The following is a 22,472-nucleotide window of genomic DNA, read 5'->3' on the forward strand; positions in this document are numbered from 1 at the left end:
TTGTTTGAAATGGCATCACACCAATTCATTCTTCAGTAGAAGTATATTGTTGCCTTCAGGCAACAAATAAATTGCCTCAGTGGTGAAAGGAAAATGTTAGATCTACAGGTTCACCTTTTTGTTTCCTCTGTATGCAAAGTATGTCATATTTCATTTAAATGTTTTTTTTTTTTGTTGTTGTTGTTGTTTTTTTTTAAGCATCATGGCTGTGTTGGTCCACCTGCTAGACCAGTACAAAACCAACAAAAAAACAGACTGGACATTCATGCTCATAAAATCTGGTCTTTGCTGCAGGAAAATATGCCAAATAGTGCTTATTAAATAATATTACTTTGGCTTTTACTCACTGGGCTCAACTGGAGCACATTGTCCTCAGGTACTGAATTTAGTGAAATGGTAATGTTATCACTGTATCTTTTTCATACTGATATATTGCATAACCTTACACTACAAGTGGTCTTATGTAAGATTTTAAGATTGAATTGATGAAATAATAAAGATATTATGCATTGTCGAGAGGGATTTAACATTTTTCAACTTTGAAAAGTAGACATGTTGTTTCTGAGAGTTCCAGTACCCAACGATCAGCCTCATTATGCCAACTCACCAACAAGAGCTATCTTTTATCAGATATTTGTGCATCAGCTCCAGTGGGTTTATGTTCCCCTGTGGTGCAACTGGAAGTGAGTTGCATCAGCAGTGTTGGGGAGCTGGCTTCAGATCCCATGTTGAAACCAGGAAGTAATTGCACTTGCATAATCAGTGACGAGCGTGATTTGGAGGTTCCATTTTTCCTTCTAAGATTTCATTTTACTCCACAGATGGTTAGGTTTAGGTTTTGGTGTTTGGTGTCCTCCACACTGTATTACAGCATGTACAGCTGAAAACTTCTGTGGACATTTCACCTGGAAAATGGCGCTCACATGTGCCCATACCCCAACAACACTTACCGCTTTGGCCACTGGGGGCAATGTTTTGAATTTTGGTAAGCACAGACCGATTTTAGCTAAAGAAAAGTCAACCTACTGTTTCTGATTTGACTGAGATCAGTCTGATGGATTAGGTGCATAGGTGCAAATATTATAATAAGAGTGAAATAAAATCAAACAAAACTACTGATTATAATTATGACTGAACAATAAATCTGACAAGAACATACACTTTGTGGAGAGTTTATTATCTGCTTAGAGCATCTTATAATGCTAAAAGCATGGATCTGGACAATTTCTTGGCACATTGTGAAATATTTTTTAAAGCACTTCTTAACTACTCTTCTTTCCTGTTATGTAACAATGTGTGAATATGAGGTCATTATGAATATTATATTTTGGTGTAGACTTAAGAGTTTGTACATTGTTAGTTTGTACTTTACATTGTTAAGTTATAAAACTCATGTATCTGATCTTAAACAAGTTTGTACTTCTCAATGTGTTTATATGTTTCAATAAGGTCTCTTCCGCTCTGGGTCTTGAGCAACAAACAAAGCAACACAATCCTGTGATCGTTTCCACTGATACCTAAAGAAGCACACAAATAAATACAGAGGTGTTAACCAAACAACTGTTACCTTTCACACTGGCATGAATATTTGTTAGCAAAAAACAGCATTTGGTTTCCTGTCACTGCAGTTTCCCATTCTGTGAGTTCCCATTCTGTGAATTGCTGGTCCAAAGTTATGTCGAGCAGCACTGGTTAGAATATTACCACAAACATGCATTCAAGCACTGATTAAAAGCACACTCACTCTGTCTCTCCAAGAATCAGAAGACAATCTCCTCCAGAGAGGTTGTATTCCTTGTAGTTCATGAATACATTGGATGAACCCTCCTGAAGATCAAACCCAATAAAAAGTGAAAGGAAAAACAAATATTAGTCATTAGGAACATTCAAAAAAATTAAAACTAAATAAGGAAAAGCTGTAACAGTGTAAAGGATGCATTGATAATGAATGATGAAAAGGCCCTGATGAAATCTGCGGATTTGTTTTCTCGTTTTCTGGACAGATTTGGGGTACAGACCTGTGGAATTCTGCTGAATGGATTTAAACATGATTAATTGTTTTTAATGGGGCTGAGAGTCCTACAACTGAAATCAAATCAAATTTGCCAAAACACTTGCAAGGGGTGGGGGATTCCAATTCTGAGCAAATATTAAAACTGCTTTTGTTGTGGCGTTCTAAGTGCATAGATTCTGTGTGGGCCTGGTGATGAGTCAGATAGTTACCAGCTGCCAGATCCAGCCATCGGTCTGTCTTCTTGAAGATTCAGACATCCCAGGACCAAAGAGCACAGTCTAACAGTCAGAACGTAAATATTAGCATATGCATTACTGCCATTACCTGAGTCACAATGATACCAACTTCCTGTAATTCACTACATTTATTGCTAAATCCAAATTTTTTATTTGGGTAATTTCCAAAATTATACCTCATCAGAGACAGCATTAGTGGAGTCGTGCCATGTATTGAAAAATGAAAGCAAGAAATCCCAACTCTCAATACATGGCGTATATGGATCCTCAATCAATATAGACACCATATCTAATTTGATATGAATGAAAATAAAGCAATGGAGGATAGACATACAGTCTGTTACATACAGTAATTTGTGCAATTTCAAGGTTCTAGCATGTCTGTTGTTCACAACCTGTGTTTTCTGAAGTTATTATTATTATTATTATTATTATTATTATTTGGAAAGATGTATGTTTTGTCTGTTGAACAATCGGCACCAAAATACACAACAGTACAGAAACTTGTGGATTGTGAAATAGTCTCAAAAATTATTTTTTTCTGAATAAGTCACAGGACAGATCATAGTCTAAGAGTCTACACACAGTCTGACTTTGTTTATACTCTAATGACTCTAGTTTTTTATCTTTCTTTGCAAAAAAGTATTTCACTTCATGAAAAAAAAAAGAAAAAAAAAAAAATGGGTTGCGAGTTCCATAAGTTTTCTGTTCTTGCAATGATTCTGAACTCTCAGTATTTGACAGACATGCACTGTCTCTCTCTACCTCATGCCTACGTCAATACATTGATGATGGGATTCGCTTACAGTCAGACCTGTGATTTATGGCCAGGATCTCATCTGATTGACTCCTGCAGGAATTGTTTGGTTTATAAGCCTCTTCTTCCTCACCTCAGTCTCAAACTGTGCTCCAAACATGTCCACTGGCTGACCACTAGACAGCGCAGGCTTCTGCTTCTCCACCCACTCTCTGAAGCAGAATGGTGTCATCACATTCATGGTGTTGAGTGGGTATGGGGCTGGTTTGATTGGTTCAGCTGCAAAAATTTAAACTTGCAGTTACTGCCCTGGACAAACAAAATTATATTAATATTGATGTAATGGCTTAGGGGACGTTTATAGAGGCATTCTTATCCTTTCCTCTGCCCAGAAGGGAAATGCAAGCTGTTTGCAGGTAGTTTACTAACATAACAGATGCATACACACACACACACACACACAAAAGTTTGTACTTATTTTTAAGATTTATCTTTAACAAAATTAAACTAATAAAATTTAAATCTATTTTGTTATATTATTTATTTAATTTTGATAAAGCTTACTCTTTATTAAAATTGAAATGCATAAATCTTAAAAATAGGCTAAATTATTATTATTCTTTTTTTCTGTAACAGGACTTTGCAGTAGCTCCTCAACCGTGGTAAGTTGAACTAGATTTACTTATCCTTCAAATCGCATTATAATTTTCTTCGCACTATACTCTCAGTGGCACTTCTTGTATTATATCATTCACATCTGATCTTGCCTAAGGCACCATGTGAGTCAAGAATGCCACTTACATTACTTCTTATTACACAAACTTTATAGGGAAGAACAGAAGATATACAAAAGACCACACAGTGACGACATGTTACATATAATGGTATTTCACCTTGTTTCATGCATGATTCACTATAAAGAGCGCAATGGAAAGCAAACATGAGCATGCATATACCTGTGTCTGGCTTTCCTGTTTTATGCTGCTTGGAATCCATAAACCTGAACAAAAACAATCCATTTACTTGTGCACACATGCAGATGCAAGCACATAGAACTGTGTAAAGAGCAAAAACACAATTGATTTACTCTTTGATGATGGGAACAAGCTGGGTTCCAAGATTCTGACAGTAGAACCAACGCTCAAACAAGACATCAGTACTATTATCCACAAAGTACCTAAAGTGAAAATAAAACCACATAGCTTAGAGGCATTTCTTTTATCTTGTGTTCCACAATTTGGTAGAACTGCAGCATTTTTTAATGGAATACATGCATTTCACAGATATATACCAATTTCCCAAAACTATATACACACAGCCCATTATCAAAAACCACATTCTTAAAATCTTAAACACAAGGAAAGACCACCTTTTAACTGATTAACTACACACACAGCCCTCAAAACCAAACTATCCAGCTGGAATCACACTTCAGACATGTCCATGTCCTGCAAGACTTGCAGATTTGAGTAAAATTCAAGATGACATTTATTTGATGAATATAAAACAGAAAATGTTATGTCTCTCTTTGGCGTAAGCCCCGTCTGGCGGTCCGAAGAAGTTGTACTCGGAACCGTCATATCCTGCCCGAGATAGGAGGCAGGGGCGAGGAGCCTACCCCAAAAGAGAGAAAGTAGAATACTATTTTTCCTTCTCCTTTGAGTTTGATTTTGACCTTGTGTTTTTTTTTTTTTCTCTCCTCCTTTGAGTTTGATTTTATCCTTGTCCTTGAGTGCGATTTTGGGCTCTCCATTGAGGAGCCCCTGGTTGTGCAGAATCTTTGCCAAAGATGAACAATGTGGTATGAGGCCCTACGTTAGGCCAGCATTGTTGTGCAGTATCTTTGTTGAAAGATAAACAACATTTGATTATGAAAACCCTCCAACGAGGGAAGCGTTGTTTGGATATCTTTGCCGAAAGGTGAACAACGTAGCGTAAAGCCATACGATAATGGCAACGTTGCGTGCAATCCCTTCGTTGAAAGAAAACAACATTTGATTATGAACCCTCTGGCGAGGGCGGACATTGTTTGATGGTTATCTTTGCTGAAAGGTGAACAACATGTGTAAAGCCATATGATAATGGCGAAGTTGCATGCAATACCCTTAGTTGAAAGATATCCCATGAGGCTCAAGCCCTCAGACGAGGGCGGCCGTTGTTTAATGGTTATCTTTGCCAAGGTGAACAGCATACATAAAGCCATACGATAATGGCAATATTGTCGTGCAATACCCTGTTGAAAGATATCCTATGAGGCTCGAGCCCTCCAACGAGGGTGGCCATTGTTTAATGGTTATCTTTGCCAGGGTGAACAGCATACATAAACCATACGATAATGGCGATGTTGTCTTGCAATACCCTGCTGAAAGATATTCCATGATAGTGTGGGCTTTCCAGGTATTTAACCATACAGGTGAAGGGGAAAAAGGGGCTAGATATTTTTTAAATGGTTATTTTCCGGCCGCACCCAGATTGGTCTGATTTAGAGTGTTTGAGAAAAAAGGAGAAAGAATTAGGGGAAAATAAAATGTCAGAAAAGGAAAGGTCACGAGAAGGTGAAAAGGAGATAGAGTTCGTAGTGAATTCTCCGCACCTCATAAACCCCAAAAAAGCTAAAAGGAAGGCTGCTTCTAAAGGATCATCAATATATTCTGTGAAGAGACCTGATCTGAGTGAAGAAATCATGAGATGAAGGATGTTTAGGGTGATAGGTAACCTCTTGTCGGGGCGGGATTTTTGGACTCCTTTGAGCAGCAGTCGAATGGAGGGACTGGAGAAAATGCTGGGGGTGTTGGGAGAGTGGCATCTGGCATGAAATTGAATGCCGGCTACCATTTTGTTGATAGATGAAAATTTGAGATGTCTAGTGTAAAAGCAAAAGGAAATGAATGCGCAAACTGTGGAGATCAGAACAGGAAGAAGAGGAGTACTGTGTGATTGGTAGAAGGAGGAATAGTGGGCCCAGGTGGAGTTATAGGAAGTGAGTGTGGACCGGGCAAGACCTCTCTGCATGAGAATTGAAGCAGAATTTAAAAGGGACAGTAAAGAGGGGCTTAATCCAGCAGGAGGTTTGAGAGGGGTAGGCAGGGGATAGGTTTTTTGCTGGCAGAGGGGCATAGTCTGTAGAACTCCTGGAAGTGAAAACGAGAGAGGGAGTCAGCAATTACATTAGAAAACCCAGGAATGTGTCTGTCTGAAATAATGAAGTTGCAGGAAATGCTCTGCCATGATGAGGCTAGAAGAGGACCGGTCTTTATTGATTATAGTGACGACTGCAGAATTGTCGCAAAAAACTATGATGCGTTTGTGTGTCCAGAGAGAACCCCATATAACGCTGGCTATGACGATGGGATAAATTTCAAAGAGAACGGATGAGGGAGCATTGGAAGCTATATTGAGAAATATGTCTGGCCATTTCCCTGTGAACCATGATCCTTGAAAATATCCTCCAAATCCTACAGAGGGAGCCGTGTCCATGAAAAGGGACATGTCATCTGAGGATTTGTGTTTTTCATTGTGAAAAAGGAAATGCCATTCCAGTAATTTAATAGCTTTGACCAGAAGAGCAGGTCCGAGCAGCAGCCGTCATCGATTGATATGATGTCAGAGAGGTTGTCTACGGAATGGGCTAGTGTGAGGAGGCGGGAAATGAAGGAGCGGCCTTGAGGAATGATGCACATGGCAAAATTGAGGTGGCCAAATAGGGACAGGAGATCTGACTGAAACAGACAAATTGCAAATTGACCTGATTCTGTCGATTTTATCTTTAGGCAGGGAAGCTTGCATGTTTAGAGAATCGAGCAGGATGCTGAGAAATTCGAGAGACATGGTGGGGCTCATGGTATTTTCACTTGAGAGTGGAACACCCAACTTGTGAAAAAGCTCGGTTAGGATGTCCAAAATGGGGGTGTGTGATCGATAAGCAGAAAGTCGTTGAACAGGTGTAGTACAAAGGGGAGCTTAAAATGGTTGAGAAGGATCCATCATAGGCCTTCCGATAGCGAATTAAAAATGTAGAAATACTTCTACACCCGAAGGTGAGTCGGACACCGAAGTAAAATTTAGACTGCCATCTGACTCCGAAGAGGGGCCAGTCGGCGGGGTGGATGGGCATGATTTTGTAAGTGTCTTTGATATCTGCTTTAGCGAAGAGGGCGCCATGCCAGGCCTTGGTGATTAATTGAATGGCATGATCGACAGAGGCGTAGAAAAGAGAAAACGGCTTTAAAGGAATCATGTCATTCACACTAGCCATGTATCCTGATCGCGGAGCGGACAAATTGAAAATCAGTCTTTTCTTGCCTGAATATTTGCGAGTGGCTAAGCCAATAGGATTTATCCTGAAAGGACAGAAGGGAGGAGACCTAAAAGGGCCTATGAGATAACCTTTACTTAGTTCTTTAGCTAGGAGATCGGACACGACTGCAGTTTCTGCCAGTGCCGACTGTAGATTTTTTGATACATGCATGTGCGATAGGAGGGAGAGAACGCAGACCCGAAATCCCTGTGTCAAACCACTTAGAAGAAAATCAACAAAAATGGGGTCAGGATGAGTAGAAAGATAATGCGAGAGAACCGAAACATTAATTGGGGTGGAGGAATGGTGGGTTAGAATTTCCTTGAAAAAGCCCATTGATTCCCTTGGGGGGGGGGGGGTGCAAACTCGGCATGTACACACGGATTTTGGATGCGGGTCCTTGCAGAAACTAAAAAAACAGTTAGAAAATGCACACACGGATTCATTAAAATTGTTACAAATGGGCCTGCCATTAACATAGTCAATAGAGCGACCCCGAGCATCGAAATGTCTTGCTGTTTGGCCTCTTGGCTCAACCTTGGGAAATGAGGCAGTGAATACAGTTTTTGGGCATATTGCGGACGAATGTCCGTGCGAGCTGCATATGGCTTTAGTGAGCGCTCGATGCCCCCCGAAAAGTCTGATGAGCAACTCTGTGTCGGAGGTGGACCAGTTAATTCTTTTATTAAACTGGGAAATGTACATGGCGGATTTAGCTGAAAATCGTGCCGCCATATTGCTGATTGAAATCGGCGATCAATGTGAGGTAAGCGTCTAGTTCTTCCCTGCGCTAGGGGAAAGTGCTGCAGAGAATTTCTCAGGGGAGGTTGCACAAAAGTCTGGGATCTGAAGACTTGAGGGCTACTGACACGTACCCGCAGTCCACAATTTGATGATCGCATGTGGGAGAGGGAAGCAAAAGAGATGCTAAATTTACGTCTTTACCTTTGATGATTTGAGCTCTGAGCACTGTCGAGACCTTTTCTGAAATGGGTAAAACAAAACTTGTACCTGATGTGTGAGCAGGGAGGAGCAGCGTGCATGTGGGGAGGGCTAGCTAAAATAGCTACAGGGTGAGGGGCTGTCTGTGCTGGAGTTGGAGAAATGGAAAATTGCGAAGATTCGAGGAGTAAAAGTCTGGAATCTATGATTTTAACTGACTCGGCGATTGATCTCATGGTTTCTAGCACTTGCTCGAGTATTCCGGTTGACGTGCATGCTGTGGCTTCTCCTGAGGGAAGTCTCCGACGTGACTGTGCGATAACCGGGGTTCCGGATTTAGTGGAAAGCTTACACCCCGTGGTTTCTGAAGTGGGGACAGAGAGTTGAGAAGTCGTGGCTGCATCATGAGGAAGAGAAGGTGCGATTCCCAGGATGTCGAGAGCTAGCTGATTCACCTGAGACCTAGAGAGATCGGGATCGATGGAGATGCCTTTGTCGGCTAGCATTTCTAAAATCCTCCGAGGGGGCAGCGATCCCATTGGGACTCCTGTGTATGCAGACACTCACTGTGCCGAGGAGCTGTTTGATCCTGGATGTAAGGTAAGGAGCATGGAAAGAAATCTGTGTTCTGAGCGGGTATTGACTCATCGTGGAGCGAAACTAAGTCTTCATAGGACATAATAGCTGTTGATGATTGCCGTGTTAGCACACTGAAACAGCAATGTGACAGATTGTGAGCAGACATATAAAGCAATGGCTTACATGTGATTGGCTAAGAGTTACCTAGCTAATGGTATGATGATGTACAGTCACAATTATGCTTATAATCAAAATGGCTCTTATTAAAGTCATAAATAACAGGCAAGTCTGTGATCTTAAGGTCACAAGTAATTGATTCCAATGTGTGTTTGAGATGAGAAGTGACTTGTGAGTGTGGTTGGGTAACAGTAGAAATGATGGAGGATGTATTTGACTGGGAGTTCACTCAAGTACCTGAGGCCATCCGTCTCTGAGCAAAGCCTCCTCCTCTCCACCACCAGCCCCACTGTGTTTGCCTGTCTCTGGGGGGAGTGGGGAATCCGTGCTGGAAGCAGGAACATCTGAAAACAGAAACAAATATAAGGCTATTTGACACATTTAAGCATGTTTTGCAATGGTTCTCAAATGGTTTTCATTCAGAACCTGGATTTTATATTTACATTTTAAGTTTTTCAAATTTCAAATTTGCACAGGAAGAACATATTTTCTAGCAGAAAGCATCCAAAAACCTGTCAGAAGGCAAGCAATAGACCCAAGAACAGAGAAACAGTTCACAGAATTTATTAACAAGAATTAACTGGCAAAAAGTGAAGGACCCAGCACCAACTGCAGCGGGAATGCAATGGATGTGTTTGTAGTTATGTGTGCATAGTGGCAGTGTAGAGAGCAGATTCGTGAGGAATCCCCCCCGGAAAACCAGTTTGATTCTAGAAACATGGAATATGAGATGGATGCGTTTAAGGTAGGGAGGTAACTTGAGATGGAACTTTGTTAGGAGTAATGACCTTGATGATGAGAAACAGCCCAATAAACTTAAGGCCCAGCTTACGTGAGGGGAGTCTGAGCAGAATATCCTTGGAGGACAACCAGACCTTCTGACCACACACATAAGCTAGGGGCTTACACCGGTGCCGGTCCGCCGACTTCTTAACACGAGTGCCAGTCCATATGAGGGCTTCTCTTGCGGTTTTCCAGGTGTGACAGCAATTTTGAATAAAAGCGTGAGCGGACGGGACCTGAACATCAGGCTCTTGGGCGGAGAGCAAAGGGGGCTGGTAACTGAGGCTACACTGGAAGGGTAATAACCCAGTAGAAGAAGACGGCAAATAGTTGTGGGCATACTTGACCCAGACTAAATGAGAGCTCCAAGAATATGGATTGCGGGAGGCCATACAGCGCAGGGTCTTCTCAAGTTCTTGATTAGCCTGCTCTGCCTGCCCATTTGTGGGATGAAACCCAGAGGACGAACTCACAGTAGCCCCCAGCTGTCGGCAGAATTCTGCCCAAAAACGTGACACAAATTGGCCACCTCTGTCAGAAACCACATCGACCGGGAGGCCATGAATGCGGAAGACGTAGTTAATGAATGCCACCGCTGTCTCCCTCGCTGTGGGTAATTTGGGGAGGGGAATGAACCAGCGATAAAAGTTTGCAAACCCCAGAAACCTCTGCAAAGCCTTTCGGGAATCTGGGGTTGGCCAATCGGAGATGGCTCTGACCTTGGTAGGGTCCATGCGCACTCCCTCAGATTAAACAATGAACCCCAGGAATGGAACCGACTGTGCATGCACACTTCTCCAGCTTAATGAACAGCCAATTCTCTAGCAGTCATTGAAGCACCTTTCTGACATGCAGAACATGGTCCTTGATATTCTGGGAGAAGATCAGAATATCATCTAGACAGATAAACACAAAATGGTTGACCATGTCTCTAAGCACATCATTCACAAGTCCCTGGAAGACGGCTGCGGCATTGACTAATCCGAAAGGCATAACCAAATATTCAAAGTGCCCCCTATGGGTGTTAAAAGCCGTCTTCCACTCATCCCCCTTCCTGATCCGGACAAGATGATAAGCATTGCGGAAGTCCAACTTCGTAAAGACGGACACTCCCTGCAAGAGTTCGAAAGCTGAAGACATCAGCGGCAAAGGATAATGATTCTTAACCATGAAGTCATTCAGCCCCCGATAATCTATGCGAGGTCTAAGCGAGCCGTCCTTTTTCTCCACAAAGAAGAACCCCAACACTGCTGGAGAGAAGAAAGGATGGATGAGACTGGCTGTCATAGAATCATTGATGTTCATGGCCTCCCTCTCGGGAGCAGAGAGCGAAAACAGCCGTCCTCGCGGGAAAGAAGTGCCAATAAGCAAATCAATAGTGCAGTCGTACGGGTGATGAGGAGGAAGGGTCGTGGCACAGGACTGGCTGAACACCGCCCTCAAGTCATGGTATGCCAATGGTACTCTGAATAAATCCACCGATTCATCCTGAAACTAAACACAAGACTGGACAGGAGAGACAGCATAGTTAAGACAGTGAGACAAACAGAACAAAATCCAAGCAAGAACAGTGTAGGTTGACCACTTTATGTGTGGGTTGTGAGTCACCAACCAAGGATGTCCAAAGACTTCCGGCGCCAATGAAGATTGGGCCAGGTACAAGGCCTACAGTTCTGAATGATTTCCGGAGATGAAGGTAACTGGCTCATGGAATGGGTGACGATTTTCAGGGGTGTGCCACTGATGGTATGGGCTGTGATGGGTTCATCCAACTGGACCATCAGAACTTGCCACTTGGAAGCCATTTCGATGTCCAAAAAGTTTCTTCAGCTCTGGAATCCACCAATGCGGAAACAGCGTTATTGGTTGATTCGTACTGCAGTCGGGCCTGGAGAAGTGTCCATAGTCCAGGGGTTTTGCTCAGGGGTGTTGCGCTCTCCAGTAACCCCCTGCCTACTGATGAGCAGTGGCTTTTAACTTGACATGAGGCAGAGACATGGACAGGATGGGCACAATACAAACAGAGTCTTTGGGTGAGGCATCGCTGCTTCTCCTCTAGAGAAAGCTGAGTCCTCCAGATATGCATGGGCTCTGCCTTGGACCGTGATTCTGATGGCCTGGCCAGAACAGTGGACTGGGTATAGCGGTCAGCCACATGGGCAGGTGGAGAATGGCGATGGCGGCATCGCAGGGTCAGTCGCTGATCCACTCAGATGGCCAGATCCACCAGGTTGCCGATGCGGGAAGGCAGGTCCAAGTCATAGATTTCATCCTGGATGTTGTCGGATAGCCCATACAGAAACTGGTCCCACTGCGCGTGATCACTCCACAAGATGCGGCGAGGGTGCAAAACTCGATCACATAGTCCAAGACCAGCTGGTTTCCCTGAGACAATCCAGATAAAACTCTCTCCACTTCATGACCTTGAGCCGAGTGATCGAACACTCAGCAGAGCGCCGCAGGGAATACTTGGAATGAAGTGCAACAGGGAGGTCTGTTGTCCCACATGGCGGTTCTCCATTCACCGGCCCGGAGTGTGATGATGCATGCCACCTTCATTGTCTCCGATGGGTAAACAGAGGGCTGCAATGAGAAGAACAAGGAACATTGTGAAAGGAAGGTGCGGCAAGAACCCGCCTCACCTGAGAATGGGGCTGGAGGATTGAGACAGGGCTCAGAGCATCCAGAAACGTGGGGAACTGCCGGAGCCGGTGAGGGTGCTTCCTTGGTGGGACCGGTATCGGGAGGCTGGCAGAGTTTTGAACAACAGATGTGAGCTCAGAAAGCTGCGATGTCATCATCTCCAGAGCCCAGTTAAAGTGGAGATCTGATTCTGCTGATGTCCCAGTAAAGCTCCCTGCTGAGAAAGGGCGGACGGAAGACTGGATTCCTCCGCTGGGTCCATCCTGGCTAGATTGTTCTGTTGAAGGCAAGCAAGAGACCCAAGAGCAGAGGAACAGTTCACATAATTTATTAACAGGAATTCAAAAGCAAAGCAGGGCTGGCAAACAGTGACCCCCGGCACCAACTGCAGCGAGAATGTGATGGGTTTGTTCATAGGAGTGTGTGCGTAGTGGCAGTGTAGTGCGCAGATGCGTGAGGAATCCTCCGTGAAGAGTGCATTTGTAGCCGTGTATGCGTCGTGGCAGTGTAGAGAGCAGATTCGTAAGGAATCCTCCATGAAGTGTCAGTGGAGACAATGGCAAGCGAAGATGCAGGCTGGATGGTAACTGAAATCCAAACACACAGGCAGAGACTGGCAACAAACACAGAAAACACAAGACAGGACCGACTGAGGCAGAGAGAGTGAGGTGAGTTAATCAAACACACAACAACAATCTAGCAAAGATCATGACACAACAAAGGGTTTAAGTAGGCAGAGAATCAATGGAGAACAGGTGCTGTCAGCATGCTAATTAGTGGCATGATCAGTGTTCCCATGGGGACAATCAGTGTTCCCATGGAAATGCCAATCACGCACCCGGCAGCACCTGAGACACAAGAGGGAGAGAAAAAACAAAACAAACAGAACAAACCGGTGAACTCACCGGGACTGTGACAAAATCATGGCCCCTAACCACATCCTCCACAGTTTTAGCAATAAATGCGTTGAGTTAATATGTGTTATTAATAAAAATGTTATATCCTTTTCTTATATGCTAAAATGAGAACTTTCCTGACCCATGAAAAATACATCATATTTTAAAAATATATTTATTTTCATTTTTTTTTATTATTTGTCTTCTTTATTTAATTTATGTATACATTTTGGATGGTTTATACATATTTTTTACATTTTTTAATAATTTTTATTTATTTTATTTGTTTATTTTTTTCCTTCACCTGTACTTGTCTTTATGATTGTATTCATTCATTGTTTGATTTTATTGAACATTTATATAGAAAAAACTCCACAGTTTTACCACCATTTGTGGACTTTTCAGACGGTCAAATTATATCAATGTTAAATTGGCGATCTGGAATGATTTCACCGTGACACCATCTGACCAGCTTAAGTATGGGACAAATCACGTCCCGTATTGATTAAATACGGGACGCATCGTTTTATCTTAAAATATTATCAAGAATATGATTTTTGCCCTAATATCAAAGGTCTTACTAAAAAAAAGAAATTATGATCCATTATGAATTTTCTTGATAAAAAAATATGATCATAACATGTGCATGTAAAATGGCTAGAAATACCAATGATTTAAATTGTAACTGTAGTGGAAAACATCTACTTATATTTTGTATTTTAAATACGTTATCCCGTTACATGTATTTCATAACTCCCCAACCCTGATGGTTAGTTGCATTTGATTATTTGCATTTAGCATTGTTTTTCCCTGCTCTCCAAAACCCTTTCCGAACATACCTATTGTCCATTTTTGGGTCGTGTCCCACCTGGCATGGGTAGATGATTACAGAATGTCAGGCAATAACAGCTGAGTCATTTCAATGACAGCACAAATGGAGGGCAGCTAAGCCAGACCATTGTCATGATTCTTACCTCTCCTTCTCGGATATGTACATCTTTATGCTTGCCGTTCTCTATCACTTTCAGAACCATGTCACCCCTGACCTGGTAAAAGAGCTGCAACACAAAGACAATCAATTGAAAGTCAGTGAGAACAATATTAGAACTCATGTTTTGTGAACTATGGATAATAAATCTTTTAACTTTTGTTTTATACCTTTGAAATTTTTAGTTTTTGTATAACTGTCTGTGACTTGTATTACAAATGTAGTACAGGTAGTGCAAGTGTGACAGAAGCTCTTTCTTTACAAGTGTGTTTTACTTTACAGCCCTTGAAATAGCTTTTGCGGTGGATGGTGCGCAAAAACCAGGAACTTCACTTCAATAGCCAGAGTGCTCTGTGACTGCTGAGAAAATCTATATTTCCACCCTATGAACTTTATCTGATGTAATAACTTTGCTGTTAAACATTCACAAAGCTTACACTTCAACTACACTCAACAGCAAACTCAAAACAACTGGGTAGAACGTCTAGAGCAAATATAGTCATAACTTAACTCATCTGTATGGTTTGCACTGACCTCTAGTGGCCAAAATGAAAATATTGACAGAGTTTTGGCTGACTTACATGAGGTGAATGTTACATATTTTTCTTTTCTTTTTTTTTTTTTTTTTTTTTTTCAACGTTGTAATATTATGTGCTCCTCAGAGTCAGTTCTATTCACTTGCTGAAAATGTTATTTGGAAACAAAGTATTCAGGGCCCCATTTCTGCATATTGCTCTGGGCCACTTTCCTATTAAAAAAATACAGTTTATAATTTGATATGGGGCCCCCCTGGACCTGTGGGCCCCTAGAATCATTACCAACTTTCACCCCACTAGCTAAGGCCCTGTCTACAGGTGGGCTAAGGTGGGCATTGCATTGGGCAACTGAGAGGTGATCAATAAAAATGTGGGATATTATTCTTTTTGCCCTGAAAGTTTGTGAGTATCTGGACGCTTGACTTCTAGATGATGAGCGTTTGACTCAGAAACACTGAATGGTGTTTTCTCTAAAAAAATAAAAATAAAAAAGTCTGATTATTCTCAAACCAAAATTATCAAAATGATACTTAATGCAAACAGTATTGTCTAATGGATCTTATATGACTGTGTTTTTGAACAGCATGTTCTTTGAATTAGTTGGTAATTGGTTTTGATTGTTATGGTGATTTTTAAATTATGTATAGTGTGCATAGACTGTATTTTAAATTAATTTTGTACTTTGACATCCACCTGCCCATGGACAGCAGATGAAAATTAGGCATTTTGGCTAAATCTGGCACATTTACATCAATGAGATGTCTGATTACTTTGTATTGTTTCTAACAAACAAACAAACAAAGAAATAAGTAAATAAATAAGAAATGTAATTATATCAAAATCTGTTATGATATGGGTTTAATTAAAAGGTGATTTTTCCCTCTCTCCCATTTGTTATAGTTGCTATATTTGTAAAACAAACATTACAACAAAGACAAATAACTTTTAAGGAAATGGGGCTGCTTTCCAGGCTGCTACAATAGGCACCTCTGAGGAAAAAGTACTTTTTCAGTATTATTTTGAGTATTGTTTGATGCAGAAATTGATTTTTTTTTATTTTTATTATTATTATTTTTTATAAGTTACCACTTTGCTGCATGTCATACTCTCCCCCTAATTTTAAGTACCCAAGATGCATCACTATTTCAGTGCAGACAGCACCTTGTTAAACTAAAATGTAAGTGGTTCAACATGATCGCATGGGAAGTTGACATGTTGCTACCAAATGTATCTGTATCATATCATATCATATAATTTACAACTAAAAGCATTCGGCATTACAACTCACTTTTGGCGCCCCTGAGTGGACATTACAACCAAAACACGTGCCCCTCTGGTCAAAAACAATTCTCGCTGTGGCCACTGGAGGCAGTGCTTCGAATTTCCGGAAGCACAGACCGAGTTAAGATGAAGAAATTTCAACCTACTCAGATCCTTCTCTACTCTTGCAGAATTTTCTGTGAGATCAGAAGTAGATGCTAGTTTTTGCACTGAAATACCTGTTTAGTGAACTCACCCCTTAATGTTAAAGTCACATTATTACACAGAGACATACTATAACACTATAATGACGATAAACGATCTTAACAGTAGTATTGTGATATTATTTGTAATTTACTTGTTTAGGATCTATGGTGGCATTATCTTGACGTTGTCACACTTACTTTAATTGACAAATTATCAAATCATGTTGAGAGAGGTCATAATGTATATTTACACAGTAAAGGCATTCTAAAACTTGATTGGGCTTTATGATGATGCCTGTGATGTCCTGAATCTAGGCAAAATAATAACTTATTGGTTTTGATAGCAAATAATTGTAAAATCATGAAGGACAATAAAGTGTGAGGAGCCCTGAATATATATTTGATATAAACATTCACCTGGTAAGCAGTAAACAATTGCACCATCACAGAAACTTTGTCCCAATTAACCAGAAAAAAAAAAAAAAATGAACAGTGTATTAGTAAAAATACTGCAGTTTAAAGAGGTCAAATGCACGTAATGCACTGCAAGTCATTTGTTTTGTGGTGTACTGTAAATCTCGACTGGTAATAATTAACAAATGGTGGGTTTTGAAGCAATTTTTGAAAACTCTGCCAAGATTGTACTGTCAATGTCAAATCATCTTTAGTTATTACCTGTGAATCATTTCTTTCCTTTTCCTGGGGAAATCTATTATCACAGCTGTTCAGAGTTCAACCACTGACGTTTAGTAAAGCTCAGTGGTAATTCCGGTCTTATCACCTGCTAGCCTGCTAGGTACAGTCTGATTCCTCAAAAGGAGTGCACTTAATCAAAACAGGAGTCAGCAAGTATCTCATATTAATTTGTACATTATTCTCAATCATACGAATAGCTCCTCACCTCTTCGCCCTCCTCAATGTGATAATCCTTCCTCACGTTTGGACCACCAACATACATAATATTCAACTGATAAAAGAACCTAAACAACACCATGTAATGAAGTCAATTATGAGATGTAAATGTGAATATATAACAGCATATTTTGTTCTTTTTTCATGAAAGACAGCCTGAACTCACTTACATTAATTTGTTGCACACTGGCGGTAGAAAAGAGCTTTCATTCTCTGCAATCCACTTGTCAATGTTGACATGAAGAGATTTGTTGGTCATTTTCTTTCAAGTTTAGGAATACAGCAAAATTAATGAAATAATCTGTCTGTGTTGGCACCCACTTTGTGCTCTGTGATTTCACTAGTGCTTGAATTTGGGACAGACTACCTGTGAGTTACTGAACAATGGGGGCGGCGCTCATAAGTACGTGTACACGAGGTTGAAATCCATGTTTACGCAGCAGTAAACTATCAGTGCTGACGCTGCAGCATAAACATGCATTTCAATACAAAGAACACTGACTTGCAAGAGTCTGTATCAAAACGTTCTACTTGATTTTGAATGCCCAATTAAATGATTCAATTCTGATGGTCTTGCTTTCTCATGACAGTAGCTTCACCAATCCTCTGGAAGACATGCTTATCACAGCCTAAGTTCAACGCATGCAACAAATTTTTGTTTTGGAGAAGAGAGTCCATAAAAAAAAGAAGAAAAATAATTGTATTTTTCTTAACACTTACAGTATAATGTACAATGTAAAAAAGTATACCTATGAAAAAAGCTCCTAATCTCTTTCTCTTCTCTCCTCAATTGTTCCAGAAAATCATCAGATTATAACTGAGACACTCATACCAAAACACAATGCAGTACACAATCACACTGTACACAATTTTGAAATAAGGATGACATCAAACTACCTATTCAAATATATCTTCCTTTAGAATACAATGAAGAAATTAAACTTCCAAAATTGTTGAACTGTTTCAACAATGAAGGTGGAAGTGAAACCTCTGAGCAGGAAATATTTTAGCTTAATGTTTACCACCAGAACATCCATAATCTAACATAACTTTACAATAAACTTACATTTTAAACAGAAACTAAATATTACACATTTTAATCAATACAATCAAAGCAAAAACAAAGGAATTTTAGTAGCTTTTCACATGATGTGTTACCACTATCAGACATGCAGTAGTAAATCATTTGATTAGTTGCTCCCTACTTTTTACAATATTCTTGAAATACAACATTTTATATTCATAAGTACAAGTAAACATTACTTTATAAATGTGTTAACAGATTATGTTCCTGAGCACAGCAGTGTCACAATAATATGCAATGTATGAAATATAAACAATTTAAAAATGTACCTGATTCAGAGTGAATTTATGACATGAGATACAGAAAGGAAGTGTTATGTTCCCATTTCACTCTGGAACGTGATTTCCTGATTGTACCAAAGATCACTTGCAGAGAACACATCGGTTTTCAGTTTGCCAGTCATCTGTCACTTACAGAAAAATACAAGTGGAGTTTACAAGAAGACAATATCCCTAAACAAGAAATGGAGAGTTGTGAAGAGCCATGTCAAAGCTTAGATCTTACGTCCCTCAAAGGGGCTGAAAAAAGGGACTTTAAAAAGGAAGTACATGCAGAATGGCCCTCAAACCACATAAATAAGACTGATAGACATTTGTTAGAACCACAAGAAGTGGCACCACATTTGAAGCTCAATAGTGTTATTTTGTATATGAATCCCGAGGTTGAGACAGGGAAACAAATAGAATAATATTAGCATAGATGCCATTCAGTTTTTTGCAGAGTTATAGAGCATGATAAATGTTTCTAGTTCTGGCAGACCTAAATAAAGCAGCCTTATTGTGAGTTGATGGATAAATTAGTTGTATGCCTGGTTAAATAGATGAGTCTTTAGTCTAGACTTGAACTGGGTGAGTGTGTCTGCATCCAGAACAGTGTTAGTGAGACTATTCCATAGTTTAGGAGCCAAATAGGAAAATTATCTACCTCCTTTGTGGATATTGATATTCTAGGATCTATTAACAGGCCAGAATTTTGTGATCATAATGAACGTGATGGAATATAGCATGGTAGAAGGACACTTAAGTACTGCGGAGCAAGACCATTCAAAGCTTTGTACGTAGTTAGCAAAATTTAAAAATTAATACGAAATTTAACAGGTAGCCAATGACGATGATAAAATGGGGCTAATATGATCATATTGCTTGATTCTATTCAGCACTCTAGCTTCTGCATTTTGAACCAATTTAAGTTTATTTATTTAACTTGCAGGACATCCTCCTAGTAATGCATTACAATAATCTAGTCTTGAGGTCTTGAACGCATTAATTAGTTTTTCGGCATCAGCAACAGAGAGCATGTGTCATAACATATCAATATTGGAAGAATGCTGTTCCACAAACATTGGAAATTTGATTTTCAAAGGACAGTTTGGTTTCAAATATAACTCTTAAGTTCTTCACTTTAGAAGACGATGTAATAGTACGTACCTCTGTTTTGTCTGAATTGAGGAGAAGGAACTTTCTGGCCATCCATTCTTTGATTTCATTGATACAACCTGCTAATTCGGAGAATTGTAAAATTTCGTCAGATTTAGAAGAAATATAAAGTTAGGTATTGTCGGCATATGAGTGGAAACTTATTCCACGATTCCTGATAATATCTCCCAGGAGAAGCATATATAAGGAGAAAAGCAAAGGCCCTAAAACTGATCCCTGTGGCACTCCATACTTAACTTTTGTTTGATTTGACAATTCCTCGATTACACAGACAAAGTGGTAATGGTCTGCTAAATAGGACCTAAACCATGCTAATGCTAGTCCACAAATGCCAACATATTTCTCTAGCCTATTCAAGAGAATATCGTGATCTATCGTTTTGAAGGCAGCACTAAGATCTAAAAGCACTAGAAAAGAAATGCAGCCACGATCAGATGATAAGAGCAAGTCATTTGTAACTCTGATAAGTGCAGTCTCTGTACTGTGATGGGGCCTAAATCCTGAAATTGTTCATATATACCATTTCTCTTTAGAAATGGACATAGTTGGAGGACACTACCTTTTCTAGTATTTTCGACATCAACGGGAGATTTGAATTGGTCTATAATTAGCCAGTTCTCAGGATCAAGCTGTGGCTTCTTAATAAGCGGTTTGATAACTGTCATTTTAAAGTTTCTTGGGACAAGTCCTAAGGATAGTGAGGAGTTAATAATATTAAGAAGAGGTTCTGAGATTACATGGAATACCCCTATTAAGAGCTTAGTTGGTCTTGGATCTAACATACATGTTGTGGTTTTTGATGTTTTGATAAGATTTATTAGCTCTTCATGACCTATGACGGCGAAGATTGAAGTTGCTCATGAGTAAAATTATGAGATACTGTTTTCTGTGGTACTGTGACAGACGATTTCATAATTCCAATTTTATTTCTGATTATTTCAATTTTATCAGTAAAGAAATTCATGAAGTCATTACTATTGTGCAGCGACGGGATATCTGGTTCAGTCGAGGCTTTATTCCTATTCAATTTAGCCACAGTACTGAATAAAGACCTAGGATTGTTGTGGTTATTTTTAATGAGTTTGCAAAAATATGCTGACCTGGCAGCTTTTAGTGCCTGTCTGTAGCTACAGACACTATCTTTCCATGCACCACGAAATACCTCTAATTTTGTATTCTTCCACTTGTGCTCCATTTTCTGAGCTGCACTCTTAAGAGCATGAATGTGATAATTGTACCATGGTGCGGGGCTTTTTTCTTTAATTTTCTTTAATCGAAGGGGGGGCGACACTATCAAGAGTGCTAGAGAAGACTGTATTTATATTTTCTGATATTACTTCAAGTTCTTCTAGGCTTTTTGGCTTTCTGAGTACATGAGATAAATCTGGAAGATTATTAGTGAAGCTATCTTTAGTGGTCGAAAGCATAGTTCTACCTAAACGATAGCATTGTGTAGATTGAGTAACATTATCTGATCGCAGCATACAAGAGACGAGGTAATGATCTGATATGTCATCGCTCTGCAGCATAATTTCTATAGTATTAATATCAACTCCATATGACAGAATTAAATCTAGAGTATGATTATGGCGATGAGTTGCTCCTGTTACATTTTGTCTGACTCCAAGTGAGTTGAGAATATCGATAAATGCTAATCCCGATGTGTCATTTTCATTATCTATGTGAATTTTAAAGTCACCAACAATTAAAGCTCTATCCACAGTATTCTATTCACCAAGGAAATCAGAATATGGCCCAGGTGATCTTTATACTATAGCAAGGGCAAAAGATGACACAGATTTTTTAATTGTATCTGACGGTGTCACATTATGCATTATTAGTTCAAAAGACTTAAACTAATATCCTGTCCTCTGAGTAACACCAAAAACTTCACTGTAAATTGCAGCAACACCTCTTCCTCGACCCTTCAGGTGAGGCTCATGTTTATAACAATAACCTTGGGGAGTAAATTTGTTTAAACAAATATATTCATCCGGTTTAAACAAGGTTTCAGTCAAACAGAGTGCATCCAAACTATGATCTGTAAAAATATAATTTACAATTAGTGCTTTGGTTGAAAGAGATCTAATGTTTAGTAGCCCTACCTTTATAAGATGTTCATTTTACATTTTTTTTTTTTGTTATTTTCATGTTTTACCTTAATCAAATTTTTTCTAAATTATTTAGTGAGAGGTTTGTGTTTGGTAGTTCGGGGAACAGACTCTATATGACATCTAGGTGATACAGTCTCTATGTGTTGTTGTTTATGTGACCTGTGTGATGTCTCAAGGCAGCTAGCAAATGTTTGGATTAGCCAGTTTGTCTGCTTCCTGACCTGGGCCCAAGTTAGTCAAAAACTATCACTATTAAGTCTATGAGCCAAATTACAAGAGAATACCTATGCTATTCTCTGGACACCACTCACATCCAGCCATTCAGTGACACTAATCTTCTATAAACCTCATCACCACGACGAGCAGGGAGGGGGCCAGAGCATATTACAGTGTCTGACATTGTTTTTACAAGTTCACACACCTCTTTAACATTATCTCTAGTGATCTCCGACTGGCGAAGCCGGACATCGTTAGTGCCGACATAAATAAAACTTTTAGAAAATCTACGTTTGCATTAGCCAGCACTTGTAAATTTGATCTGATATCAGATGCCCAAGCCCCCGAAATGCATTTAACAATAGTGGCTGGAGTCTCTATTTCCAAGTTCCTTAT

At 39.9% G+C, this 22,472-nt stretch overlaps 1 protein-coding gene across 6 annotated transcripts; it reads right to left on the minus strand.

The window, feature by feature from the left end:
• Window positions 1–1,156: 1,156 nt before the first annotated feature.
• haao (3-hydroxyanthranilate 3,4-dioxygenase) lies at window positions 1,157–18,817 on the minus strand. Of its 6 annotated transcripts, none has more exons than XM_051650976.1 (11): window positions 18,580–18,817; window positions 14,299–14,382; window positions 14,164–14,192; window positions 12,428–12,705; window positions 9,240–9,346; window positions 4,095–4,184; window positions 3,964–4,007; window positions 3,141–3,286; window positions 2,224–2,292; window positions 1,745–1,827; window positions 1,157–1,517 (listed from the first exon to the last, which is right to left on the minus strand). In XM_051650976.1, the coding sequence occupies exons 2-11, from the start codon at window positions 14,319–14,321 to the stop codon at window positions 1,442–1,444; spliced, it is 945 nt and encodes a 314-aa protein (XP_051506936.1). In that variant the 5' UTR covers window positions 14,322–14,382; window positions 18,580–18,817; the 3' UTR covers window positions 1,157–1,441. The 6 variants fall into 6 exon arrangements, with proteins under 6 accessions (XP_051506936.1, XP_051506939.1, XP_051506938.1 ...); XM_051650979.1 differs by lacking the exons at window positions 12,428–12,705; window positions 14,164–14,192 and adding exons at window positions 17,216–17,294; window positions 17,397–17,488 and having other exon boundaries at window positions 18,580–18,804; XM_051650978.1 differs by lacking the exons at window positions 12,428–12,705; window positions 14,164–14,192; window positions 18,580–18,817 and adding exons at window positions 17,216–17,294; window positions 17,397–17,832; window positions 17,976–18,549.
• Window positions 18,818–22,472: the final 3,655 nt, after the last annotated feature.

This window comes from Myxocyprinus asiaticus, chromosome 23 (assembly GCF_019703515.2).
Source record: "Myxocyprinus asiaticus isolate MX2 ecotype Aquarium Trade chromosome 23, UBuf_Myxa_2, whole genome shotgun sequence".
Classification (NCBI taxonomy): domain Eukaryota; kingdom Metazoa; phylum Chordata; class Actinopteri; order Cypriniformes; family Catostomidae; genus Myxocyprinus; species Myxocyprinus asiaticus.

What these genes read in the sequence shown, in the direction of transcription:
- haao (XM_051650976.1), bottom strand. Translation starts at nt 14,321, where the DNA reads ATGTACATATCCGAGAAGGAGAG. An exon ending in TCCTCCAGCCCCATTCTCAG is followed by an intron (nt 9,347 to 12,427) that starts GTGAGGCGGGTT and finishes TTCTGTTTTCAG; the next exon opens with ATGTTCCTGCTTCCAGCACG. An exon ending in CTTGTTCCCATCATCAAAGA is followed by an intron (nt 4,008 to 4,094) that starts GTAAATCAATTG and finishes GTTTTTGTTCAG; the next exon opens with GTTTATGGATTCCAAGCAGC.